The 13,797-nt window shown below is 38.9% G+C and overlaps 1 protein-coding gene across 3 annotated transcripts in view; it reads right to left on the reverse strand.

Moving 5' to 3' along the window:
- Positions 1-5,508: 5,508 nt before the first annotated feature.
- Positions 5,509-13,797, reverse strand: part of ntrk2b (neurotrophic tyrosine kinase, receptor, type 2b) — a 34,170-nt gene continuing 25,881 nt past the window's right edge. For all 3 annotated transcript variants that reach the window (XM_066660321.1, XM_066660319.1, XM_066660322.1), the window contains exons 16-18: positions 13,014-13,254; positions 10,367-10,525; positions 5,509-8,487 (exon numbers count right to left, since the gene is read on the reverse strand). In XM_066660321.1, coding sequence (XP_066516418.1) covers positions 8,302-8,487; positions 10,367-10,525; positions 13,014-13,254 — 586 coding nt within the window. In that variant the 3' untranslated portion in view covers positions 5,509-8,301. The remainder of the gene's footprint in view (positions 8,488-10,366; positions 10,526-13,013; positions 13,255-13,797) is intronic.

Below are 13,797 nucleotides of genomic sequence, written 5' to 3' on the forward strand. Positions count from 1 at the left end.
ATGAACCCACCATCCTGTCGCTCTTTGTGGCTGTTCTACTTGCGTAGTCATGTATAAACACACTAATACTAATGTAAGAGTTAATATTTAAAGTTATAGATCACTATATTATGTCGAGGAGTTAACATATTAAGTAGTTAAGTGCCTGCAATATACATTTAATAACACTTTGATTTTGCTGCACACTCAACCAGTTTATTAACACTGCTCAATAATGGCGATTACCCGATTGGCACGTGTAAGTTAGTGTAAACGCTAAACTGAGACCACTGTGTTGAACGTTACTGTCGGATTTTTAAAAGGCTCTGGCTGATGAACAACATACTAGATATTGCCTTTATTCATTTTCGTATTCCAATGGCTTAAAGATGGGTATCATCCAGTTTGTGACGTTTGCTTGTTTGTAATAATCTTTAGCTCTAGGCATCATCTCAAAGTTAGAGCTCTATGTGAATGTCTGACGAGACAGATGGCCTTGTTCAGTCAGACGTTATTTGCCGCAGGGAATCATTATTTCTTGCCCTCAGTGGACTGAATCAGTATTACGACAAACGAATGTACTTCATCAGTCTGACCTAAGCATGAAACGGTACCGGGTTTCACGGTAAACCACTGTAAAAATTGTTAGTGATACTGTTTTAATGGTAATTACTGCGGTTTAAAAACCTCATGCAAGTTAGTGTCAGCCAAATTTAGGAACAGTTTCCCAGGTGCATGCGACATGGGTTTGTTTTGTGTCCAGGGGAAACAGCGCACTGTCATGGTGTGATGCCCAATCTTACCTCCCTGTCCTGATTACACTCTCTATGGACCCTTGAAACCAGGACAGGGAGGTAAGATTGGGCACCACACAGGAGCTCCTGAAGACTGAAAATATGGGCTAATTGATGTTGCTCTTGTAAATCCATGGCTGTAAACAGGTGTTGGTTTAGTCATTTCATTTAATTTTTACAACTAACAAGGTGTTTCAGGCAAATAATTAATAAATTCTAGGCAGAATTACAGACTGACTGCTCCTTCCACCTTAAAACATTAAATGGCACTATAATTAAATTATATCTGAGTGCCCCAAACGGCCCACCTTAAGTATAAAAATACATTTCGGAGACTCTCACTTAAGTGCTCTGTAACATTCTGCTACCAACATTAAAGTTTCACCGTAACCTGTTCTAGGAGCTCATTGAAATAAACAATTTTGTCTCTGTAGCAAAGGTATTTTTACAAAAAATAAATAAATAAATAAATAAAAACAAACAAACAATCCCCCCTGAAGTTTATACTGTTATGATTACTGATTGCCTGATTAACAAATCTATTATTACGATTACTATCTTAATCTCACATGACACCAAGACTGCAGGGTTTGTTTTAGGCCAATCTTAGTTTAAACTTTATTTAAATTGCATTAAAATGCTGCTAGTGTTTGTTGTTGAATATAAAATGGTGCAATGATTCAAGTCTGATTTTGTCTGAAGTTACAAAGCAACTCTTACCTCTTGTAACTTGCAGTGTGGGCTTTTTGTGTAAAAATACTCAAACAAGCTTTTATATTTTTGTGGAATTTCTTTTTTATTTATTATTCCCCAAACCCCCCTTCTAGGTTTGACCCCCCCTCCCCCAATTATGGGTGTTGGAAGTCTTAACCTAGTTAGGCAGGAAAAATTGAGCACAGTGGTTATAGAAAACTGACGTGCACACTCTCAGGCTGTGAGGACGGCAGTAATATGTACATAGTATTTTGATATTGTCATATGTTTGAGAAAATTGAATCTAGTAAAGAGCTGGATACAGACGTGGATGTGCTGGTCCTGAGGAGAATATAAACATCTTGGGGTTATTTTAAAGAAAAGGATAATTGTTTTTTATTGGTGTAGTTTAGTGAGCAACACTTGCACAGATGGCAGTTTGCTTCTTCACTTGGGGTAAGCTCACCACAGCACTAACAAGCCTGACTAGCCGTGACTTTTAACATAGTGTGACTAGACCTTCTCTTTTACCCGGACATGTCCTCTTTTTTAGACTTAAAATGTCCGGGATTTTGTTTTTCTAGAGCTTACATAGAACTTCTAGAAGCGTTTCTTTCACAAACTAGTCCCGCCCTCCCCTACTCCGATTGGTTCGCTTGAGTGAGAAGGGGGCGTGGTGTAGTAGCCTAAAATCTTCGGATTGGACGGTCTGACTGTAGAGCTATTGGTCGTAATTGCCCCGGCCCCGCCCCCGGAGACGTGTCCTCTTTTTCACCATCTCGGTTCTGGTCACCCTACTTAGCATAACACTAAAATTGTGGTTTACAGAATCAGTTAGGATATGAGCTTCAGTTGTAAATGAACAGCATTCAAATCATAACAGCATTGTTTAGATTTTCCCCTACATCATTCTGCTCTGTTATAAAATGTAAGAAATATAATGGCCTACTAAAATATGAAAAAGTAGGTTTGGCAACTTATACATGTCTGAAGGAAATAATGTGGATTGTTTGTCGGCCACACTGAGCATGTGTACAATGAAGTCTGTATACAAAAGTAATCTTAATTAATAAACAACTAGAAAGACACATTCATGCGCTAGTTTATGCAAGCTGTATATACAATAAACAATGAACAAAAGAGGAGAGCTCTTTGAAGTAGTGTACACACTTAAAATGAACCAAAAAGGGTTCCTCTGTTGTTTCAACTTGACATTGTAACAATAGAAGAACCCTTTTCAGAAAGGTACTATATAGAACCACCTGTAGCACATTCTGAGCCCCCTGTGACGGTCTGTGAAGAGTTTGGTGTGTCTGCGTGGGTTTCTTCTGGGTTTCCGGAGGACTACTCTGGTTTCTTCACATGGCCAAATAAACACAGGTTGGTAGGTGGATTGGTGACTCAAAAGTGTCCTTAGGTGTGAGGGTGTGAGTGAGTCGCGCTGTGAAGGAATGGCGCCCCCTCCAGGGTGTATTCCTGCCTTGCGCCCAATGATTCCAGGTAGGCTCTGGGCCCTCCACGACCCTGTTACTGGATAAATGAATGAATGAATATAGCACATCCTCCATCAATCTGAATAACTCTTTCATAATGCAACAAGTACTTCAAGAGTTCAGAGGTCTATACAGAACCATATTCTTTTCTAATTTTAAGTGTGTATAAATGAAAAAAAAAGTTACAAGTGCTGATCAAATGTGGAAGGTCACTTAATGTTCGACATTGAACAAAGTCTGTTTATATTGCCGTGCCAAAGAAAGGAGTGTGCAAACGACTGAACAAGTTTCCTGATACCACACACACCGCTAAAGTTCTGCTGAAGATCATTCAACGTAGACTAGAGCCTTACACCGAAAGAGAGCTTCCAGATGTTCAAGCAGGATCTAGCAAAAGCAGGGCAATGCAGATATATGCTGAACTACATAAAATGCCAAGAAATTCAAGAGGGAAGTCGGCGTGCTTCAGGGACTACAGCAGTGTTTGATTTTGTTGACCACAAGAAATTACGGGCTGTTCTCTGGAAGATGGGAATACCAGAGCATCTCATTGTTCTAATGAGAAATCTCTACATTTTCACATCAGCAAATGAGTGAGACACAGCTGCATTCTTTTCTGCCTTTACACTGAATTAGAAACACCTCCCTTGTGTCTACATCCACTGTTCATTCTTCTCTACGCATTTTCTTATGCCCATTTCACCCTGCTCTTCAATGGTCACAACCCCCATTGGACCACCCCAGAGCAGGTGTAATTGGGTGGTGGATCCTTCAGTGCTGCATTGACACTGAGTAGAGTGGGGATGTTTTAGCGTGCGTTATACTGGTACAGGGAAGACAGCGATACTTCTAGAGTTAACCAGTTCATTGGAAAAGCCTGCAAGAGTTGCAGAGTAAAAGAGGAAGAGGGCAACCAGCAACAAAATGGTAGCGTTCAATGTAAAATAAATAAATACAAATTATTTTAGAGATCTTCAAATACTGTCCCCATAAACCAGTAACGCTCCGCCTAATCTCTGTCATGTTTGCCTGCTCTGACTGGCAGAAATGTCAAAACAAGGTTTAAAAAAAAAAAATCTGAAATGTCTGACAACAGACATAATGCATAATATAGTCTCAGGTTGCATTTCTTCATCCAGAGACTTATGAGTGGCAAGAATTTTCTGAAGTACTCCTGAGCCCATTTGGCTATGTCCATCTTTTAGCACGACCTTGTCTCATCATCTGAGGGCTCGATGCTCATGCCCATTCAGCAGTGGTTTCCACCCTTGGCCTTTACCTATAGAGACTTCCCCAGACTCTGAAACATTTCATGATATTATCAACTGGAAGATGGAAAATGCTTAGTCTTTGCATACAAGAGTGCAACAAATTTAGTTCTGTCATCATCCATCTTCCTCTTTTCATGCCATCGTCCCCCTTTCATGTGTATGCTGCAGGCCTCAGATCCTATTTTATTTATTCATATATTACGTTTGTCAATAAAAAATATTTTCTTTTTAAATTTACCAGTCAAAAGTTTAGCCAATTTTACAAACAATACTTTTTATTTTCTATTTTTATTTTTAGAAAGGGTCCCAACTTTTCTGGAAATGGGGCTTGTATGTAAAAATGCAGAGAAACAGCCTTGTAAGACATACCACTTTTATTAAATGCACAGTATTACAAGGGACATTTCCACTGACTGCAGAGAAGCTGCTCACAGGATGCACAAAGCATAGAATACTGATATCTAAGCAGTGAGAAGATTGAGTCTGCCAGGAGCAAAATAAATAAAGGCAAGTAACACACTCACACAGAAAGTACGCACAGGTTCTCCGGGACACACACACCCACACACACACAGTCACTCTCAGCAGAAAGCTGGCTAAAACATAGTATCTCCAAAAAAAAAATAATAAAAAATCTAATTCTGAAATAGCTAATAGGAAATAATACAGTGTTCCAGTGCTATGTCAGTTCTTCAGTGAGTAAACACCTTGGAGAATAATAATAATAATAATAATAATAATAATAATATAATTAAATAAATAATTAAATTATATTTATTATTATAATTAATAATTAATGGCATGGTTGAGCAGGAATTCTTAACTGCCCCCATAATCATAGGAGAGTGCAAAATAAAGCCCCAGTTAATGTTAAATTTCTGTAACAGGAATTCAATGACGTTTAGAAAAAAACAAATCAAACCCACCCCAAAGAAAAACCAAAAAAACCCAAAAAAGAACTGAATCTTCACTGATATTGTGAACAAGCACAAACAAATGATACAGTACATTGTCTCTCACAAAATAAATCGTATTTACACACACGTTGCCTGTGACCCAGGAGAAATATTTCTTTCCCTTTATAATTAATGTCATACATCTTGACATGATAACTGTTTTTTAAACAGGACATATATATATATATATATATATATATATATATATATATATATATATATATATATATATATATATATATATATATATATATATATATATATATATATATATATATATATATATATATATATATATATATAAATAATATACTATTCATATTCATATACACAGTTTTTTAACTGTACAGCGATGAAGTACAGGCTGGCTATTTAGAGCAGACATCTCTATAATACAAAACTCAACAAAAGACCTTTGTTAAATGAAGTTGACTTTTCAGAAAGTCTGTCACAAAGCGCATAAAAGAACAATCTAAATTTGGACAGAGTCTTAGGTTTTAGCATAATGGTTTGGACCAAATATTTCATGTGTGCAAATATTTCTCCATTATTTTCCTACATGTTTTATTTCCTCACAGAACCGAGTTTGGGCTAATTTAGCCAACAGCTGGCTAAATGCCAAAAAAGTGGCTTATTTCTAGCAATGAAATCTGAATATAAGTACTTTACAGCAAATAAAGCACTCTTTTCTTAAAAACCTGCTTCCAAAATAAAGTATCTGCCTGATGAAGGAATAACCATCTATAAAGAAACATATTTCTTTCTGTGCATTTTTTGCAGTGCTTACAATTATTTGAATATTACAAAAATATGAGCAGTTGACAGAAAGAAAGGTTACAGCTCTGACACTTCATAATGCTTCATTAAACACCGGTTCAAAGATGACCGGTTTCTTAGAATGTTTAGGAACACCGTTCTGCGACTTGTGAAAGGGATCCCCGGAAAAAAAAATTGCAGCCGATACACAGACGGCTCAGAAAGAGTTTGACATCAGGGTACAAACGACAACAGATGCGGTTTATGGGTTATTTACATTCTGATTGCACACTCACTCAGTGCAATACTTTTTCAGAGCTTTGTCATTTTTGCACTCAAAAAATTAAAAAAAACAACAACAACAACAAAAACCTACTCGCAACATGTCACTTGCAGAGAGGACATTATAAGGACACCCACAGAGTAAATAAAGGATTTATTCATTTACAGAAGAACTTGAGAGATACTGTAGTGTTACCTGGAGAAAGTTTGGTTTAGTGTAGTACTGAAGTGGTGAGGAGAATGTCAGCCAGAATCACTTGCTAATTATGGAGAGTTAGTGCTAAATGTAGTTAATTGTCGGACAAAGTGTCTGTACTGAGACTAGCAGTACATTAGTAGTTCTTCTTCTTTTACGCCTCCTTTTTTCACATATTTGGTGGGTTTGAAGCACACAGACACTGAACCCTGGCCTGTCCCTTCATAGGGTCTGTGTTGTCCAGTGGTGACCTCAGGGATGGCCAAGTTTGCATCATACCACTCTCACATCAAATGCTCACATCACAGTGCCCACCAAATCCATCGCTTTGAAACTGCCCACAACAAAAAGAAACAAAAAAAAAAAAGGAAATAAAAAGGAAGATATATTAGAGATCAACCACACACTATTACATGATTATTTCATAGTAGATAATCAATCTTATAAAAACTGATAAATGTGGATAATCATAAGTGCAAATGAAATCCATCTTTTCAATCCAGTGGGGGTTGTCATGCCCTAGACAACGTCTATCATTTTTAACCCCTTAAACATCCAGAAGGCAAAATCCATTCAGTGGTAACATGAGTAATAACACGGAGACCGCTGAAAGAGCACAAATCTGGTCACTTTTTGCCACTGAAAAAGTATCCAATGATGCTGTCATTGCTGTAACCACCAAGCAAGACGACAAAGACAGGCCCTGAAATAGTCCTTAAATATGCGTGAAAATGTCCCAGTCGTTAGAGGCTGCAGTTTCACTGACCCCAGGACCTTGTGGAACACCACTGCTGGTGACTACGCCACTGTGCTCTCGCCAAAACCAAAGAACTGGTGAATGGCTAAATCAAGCAAATGTATGCAGTAATACCTGTCCCCTGTGCAACAGCCTTATTACAGCGATAAATGAAATGTATCAACTCTCCATCTCTCTGCCTCTTTGTCTCTGTGCTTCTGTTACCTGGTTAAAGACTGAAAGATATAGTGCATTTTTACCATCAGTTGTAAAAAACAAAAGTAAAAAATAAAATAAATTAAAAAAAAAAAAAAAAGCGCCAACCACAAGGAGGAATACCACCCAGGGTAACACCTGGATAAATAAAATATAATGAATATCTAACAATGAAGTCTTGAGAAGAAGAATCTTGTAGCTAAAGAGATTACTCTTCCATAAACATTCCAACAAAGTGTTTTGCAGTGCGCACTGGATTAGCCTTGACGTGTGGCCAGGGCAACAACAGTGTTGTGCTAATGAACAGATTTTTCCTCCAATACAAATAAAAATGACACTGGTGGCTGGACTAAAAAAATAAAACAAACCAAAAAAAAAAACATGCTAAATTTCCCTTTTTCCTCCAAAAAGTCCATGTTTCACAATTTTCTATGTTGTACTTGACACATAAAAGCATAAGCCTGGCCTGATCAAAGAGCATCTTTTTTCATTTTTGCAGATTATTCTTTCTTTGTTTTCTTTCTTTTTTTTTTTTTGCTTTAATTTTGCCTTTTATTCCGTAAAACATTCCTCTGATCATCAGGAGGAAAAAAAATAAATAATTAAAAAAAGCCTCAGAAATCGGCTGTCCATGATGAGTATATATACACAGCGATAGCCCGATTCCCTTTTGTTCGTCCAAGACACATACACATTTTTCAGAAAAAAAGTACAGTTGGATGCAGGGCAGATATGGACATCTCTGGAGAGAGGCAGGGAAAAAAAGGAAAAAGAAAATGAAAATGTACAGAAATGCACACAATCAACTTTAAGGCCTTTTGTCTATGTGGTGAAGAGGCAGAAGCACAAGCAAGGACACACAAGCCCAGTCTCATATAGACACACACACACACACACACACACACACACACGCACACACGCACACATGGTCAGCCCAGGATGTCCAGATAAACAGGTGAAGCCTTGGCCAGGCTCTGAAGCAGATTGTGGATCTCTTTGATGTTGAGTCTCATGTAGGGTTCGCGCTGCCAGCAGCCCAGCATCAGGTCGTACACCTCTTTGGGGCAGGTGCGAGGCCTCTGCAATACTCGGCCCTGTGTGATACACTCAATCACCTGCAGGACAAACCACAGCAAACACACACACACACACACAGCTATTCTACACTGACTAAACACTATTATGTAACACAAATGGGAAGAGAGAGTGCCTAAGTTGTTACACTGGTAAAATATAGACTTGATTAAAAGGTGAACATAGTAAACAAAAAGAAAACATGAATGCAGTGAAACTAAGCCGTATCAGTAACTAACATTTAGATTACTTTCATCATTAATTAACTTTAGCTGGTGTAAATATAATAGATCTTGAAAATACTAAAAGTACAAAATTGTTGAAACTAGACTGAAGTATATGTGTTTGAGTACATGAAGCTAGATATTACCCACCTCTGGTAACACATGCTAAAATGTAGGACACATTGTGATGCATATAATCCTATTCTGAAGCATACTAACTACAAAATACCTGCTCATATTTCAAAAGCAATGTCATCTGTGAACTTTGACAGAGACGTATGATTTATTACATCTTGTAAGAGTACAGTTAGAGACCATAACTAATCTTTTCTCTGGCACAATTCATGTTGTCAGTGGGCAAGATATTTTTTGGTTGACAGACTATTCTTAACACAGCATTAACACTGAGGTGTATAAAAACTAAATGGTCCACCATCTAAATAATATCTGGTGAGTAGTAGTATCTTTCGGTTGATGGACTGGCTAGAGAATTGATAAATTTTGCAGCAATAGATGGGCTAGGGTTAGTAGTTGTACACCTTAAGGACAACTAACTGTACACAGTGGAAATGACTTTTTCAAAACAAGTCCTTAAAAACAGGTATTTCTTAAATTATAAATAAAAAGGTACTTATTATATATTATACTTGCCTGAGATAACAAGAATACTTACATTTAGAGTTTTGTTTTAAATTATTTCATTTTCTGTAGCCTCTAAGCCTTATAATGTGGGCATTGGATGTGCATGTGTTTAAACAAACGTAGAAGCATTGTAAAGTCTAAATTCTTTGGGTCTTTGCAGCAACGCCACTGAAGAACTATATTTATCTTTAACCTCAACCTAATTTCTAACTGCTGAATCTATAGTGTACAGTTGTTCAACACAGACAATAAGTAAGGCATTCTTAATTGTGTAATTAGCAAAAGAACAAAAAAAAAACCATCACTTTAAATCTCACAAAAAAAGCTTCACCTGCTTTGAGTCAAAAGGTTGAAAAATACTGGATCACAGACTTAATCTCTTGCAGTCTGACACTGCCACCTGCCTGTCACGATTGCAATGTACTTTATTGTGCTTTGATGTGCTTTTTTTACAGTGTGCACTGGATACACACCTGAGTGTGCACTTTCTTAAAGTAAATTTCTTACATGTTCTTTTGGAAGTATTAGAGAAAAATGTTAAATGTTCTAAACAAGCACTTGGACAGTTTTAATTAATTCAGATGTATATCACATTAGGGCACAAATAAAGACAACATAAAAAATTGTGGGGAAACACTGTTCTTGTTTGTTTACATTCAGAAGCTCAGCTGCTCTTAAGCACAAAGATTTGTTTGAGGCAAAATACAAGTATTGTTTGTTGTAAGTTTTTTACTCACTGTCTACAGCAAAAATAATTTAATATTTCCCCACTACAGAGCAGGAATAGAGCAATATCCTCATTTCGGTTCATGCCATTCAAAGTTAGGAGGTCTATTTTTGTCTAAAAACCACCAGATGTTGGTTCTCTGCCATGAGCTGAGAGAGATAGCTTAGAATACTGGAGTGAGACCCTACATTTTTTTACCCATTTAGTGACACCTGGGCTTTGTAAACACATTAGGCTAGTTTTGAGCACGCAAACAGCCTGGAGAGCACAAAAGGTGAGGAAACATCCATAAAAGCAAATGTGTGGACTATGTCGTGGTATTCTGACCTCGTTGTTGGAGAGCTGGTACCAGGGCTGCTTGCCATAGGTGAAGATCTCCCACAGCACCACCCCAAGACTCCACACATCACTCTCTGTTGTGAACCTCCGGTACATGATGCTTTCTGGGGGCATCCAGCGGATAGGCAGCATGGTGTGACCACCCACCTGCAAGGACACATTAATAATTTTATGGCATATGACAATTATCAAAGTAAATTCTTTCATTCATCAATTATCTGTACCCGCTTATCCAATTCAGGGTCGCAGTGGGTCCAGAGCCTACCTGGAATCATTGGGCGCAAGGTGGGAATACACCCTGGAGGGGGCTCCAGTCCTTCACAGGGCAACACAGACACACACATTCACTCACACCCTCACACCTACAGACACTTTGAGTCGCCAATCAACCTGCAACGTGTGTTTTTGGACTGTGGGAGGAAACCGGAGCACCCGGAGGAAACCCACGCGGACACGGGGAGAACACACCAACTCCTCACAGACAGTCACCCGGAGCGTGAATCAAACCCACTACATTTTTTCATAAAAAAGAAAAAAATGAGTCCATTGCCAGCTCTAGGTTCCAGTTAGTTGTTGATTCAGTGTCTGGTGTTTCATGGCAGAAGAAGCTGGTATTCTGTCTTGCACACAAACACAAACACGCACACACACACTCACACCCAGAAGGGTGCTGACACAGCAGAGTGTTTCCGGCAGTGTTGGCAGGGGGTAGATTTGGGAGAGCCCTTCACTGTCAGATGGTCAGAGCTTTTTCTGGAACAACACGCTGTGGGGGGGAACTGTTCTTTTTTTTTTCTCAAATCCATATTTCATTGCATCTAATAGCCTGTTTTAGGTTTCTTCATTTTATACAATCCATAGTCTTTTGTGTCCAAAAACTTAATGGATTAGTCACAATAAGACTAAGACCGCTAAGGAAACAGCAGGATGATGGTTTTATTTGTATTTATGACATTGTTGGTAGCGCAAGGTCTAAAGTCAGGAAACAGAGCTTTTTTCCCTGTTTTTCCCTGTGTGGCCACTTTAGCCTGAGAAACAGTTAGTTTGGTGAGGAATAGGGGATTTGCATTTAAATAGTACTTATGGAAGATAAACATAGCAGAGCTAAGTTGTTATAATTGTGACCCTGCTATTGTTTCATGGAAAGAACACATGAAACACATTCTGAGGTGAGTGTGTCTCTGTGTGTAAGTATGCTATTCCAGTCTTCATGATGCACTATACTGCACAGCTGTGCTGTTTATATGGTGATCTATTTTAGTTCAAATATACTGTTGTGGGGGCCATGAGCATTGTCTAAGTGTTGGCCCTCTTACTGCGAGATTGTGAGTTCAATCTTGGGTTATGCCACAGCCATCTGTCTGTGGTCAGGAGTCCAAGAGAGCATAAGTGGCCTTTCTCTGGGTGGGCACACTACTCACAAATTAACATTATACTCCTTATTCATATTTCATCCAGACAGAGATCTGACATCTGACATCCAATTCTTAATTGAAGCATATAATAACATTTTGTATTATCCTATTATTCATATTTTACATTTTATTATGTACCAGTAATTTATGTTTTTGAACCAAGCTTATTTTAATTTCTCTAATTTAGTTCAATTTAAATTGTAAATTTCAATACAGTAAACTCGCTGAATTATCACTACCTTGTATCTACAGTCAGGGTCCTTTTTATCAGCTCCACTGACCACACAGGAGCATGTTGTAATTCTACAAATACAGACTGCAGTCCACCTGCTTCTCTGCATACTTTCCTCTCCACATTCCACCCTACAGGACCCCCACAGGACCACCGCAGAGCAGGTGTGATCTGGGTGGTGGATCATTCTCAGCGCTGCAGTGACACTGACGTGGTGGTGGTGTGTTAATGTGTGTTGTGCTGGTACAAGTGGATCAGACTCTGAAGTGTTGCTAGAGTTTTTAAAGCCATCAGTGTCACTGCTGGGCTGAGAATAATCCACCAACCAAAAATGTCCAGCCAGCAGCGTCCTGTGGATGGTGTCCCATGTCCACTGATGAAGGACTAGAGGACAACAACCACAAACTGTTGTAGCAAAAGATGAGCTACTGTCGCCAACATCTACAGGATGGACTAGCAAAGAAGGTGTATTTAACAGAGTGGACAGTGAGTTGACACTGTTTAAAAATTGAAGCAGCACTGCTGTGCCTGATCCACTTGCACCAGTGCATCACACTAACACACCACCACGTCAGTGTCACTGCAGAACTGAGAATGATTCATAATCATCCAGATCATCCAAATGATCTGTAATTTTAGAACACAGAGCTTCCGTAGGGTCAGTGGAGCTGATAAAATGGGCAGTGAGTGTAGAAACAAAATAGGTGTTCCTAATCTAGTCATCATTCGAAGTATACAGATTTTTTATACAGAGTTAACAGATTTATAGACTTGTGGTTTGGTTTTGTATACTAATTTGTAGCTATGGGCTTTATCTGCATCCTGCCTGTGTAAAAGAATGAACATAAATTGTTTTTGTATTTTTTCCTGGAAATGCATGTTGTGGTCGAATGTAGCTGGTGATCCAGCTAATACAGTACTATGGTCCTAAGGCTCCATGAACAAGAGAAAGGCACTACAATATTCAAAACCTCACACATGCACTTACCCTGTAATAATCGGTGCTGTACACATCTCTGGACATGCCAAAGTCCCCTATCTTGACAAGCAGATTCTCTCCCACCAGGCAATTTCGTGTGGCCAGGTCTCTGTGAACAAAGTGCTGTGAGGCCAGATACACCATGCCGGCCGCTATCTGCTGAGCAATGTGTAGCATCTGCGACTGAGTCAGCTCCACCAGCATACTCTGCTGCCCATCCGCTATCAGCACAGCATCTGGCCCATGAGCCCTGAAAAAGAAAAAACTGAAGTCTAGTAGGCACCTTTTTTTTTTTGCTTTGATTTATTATTAATGGCAACACTATTGTTTTAACTGAACTGTTCCTCCATGAGTAACACCAAGTATACACATGTAAAACCGTGCATTGTACAGAACAGCATTTACTGTTATCGATTAGTGGCTCCACTATAAAAGATGAGCAAAACATTCATTCATTCATTTATTTTCTGTAAGCGCTTATCAAGTTCAAGGTTATAGTGGGTCCAGAGCCAACTCAGAATCACTGGGCGCAAGACAGGAACACCCTGGGCAACACACACATTCACTCACACCTATGGACACTTGAGTCGCCAATCCACCTACCGACGTGTGTTTTTAGACCGTGAGGGGAAACCGGAGCACCCGGAGGAAACCTATGCGGACACGGGGAGAACACACCAACTCCTCACAGACAGTCACCCTGAGTGGGGCTCTAACACACAACCTCCAGGTCCCTGGAGCTGTGTGACTGTGATACTCCTTTCTTAAGTTTTTAAGTTAGTTGGCATAATAC

The sequence above is a fragment of the Hoplias malabaricus genome, chromosome 2 (assembly GCF_029633855.1).
Source record: "Hoplias malabaricus isolate fHopMal1 chromosome 2, fHopMal1.hap1, whole genome shotgun sequence".
NCBI classification, from domain to species: Eukaryota; Metazoa; Chordata; class Actinopteri; order Characiformes; family Erythrinidae; genus Hoplias; species Hoplias malabaricus.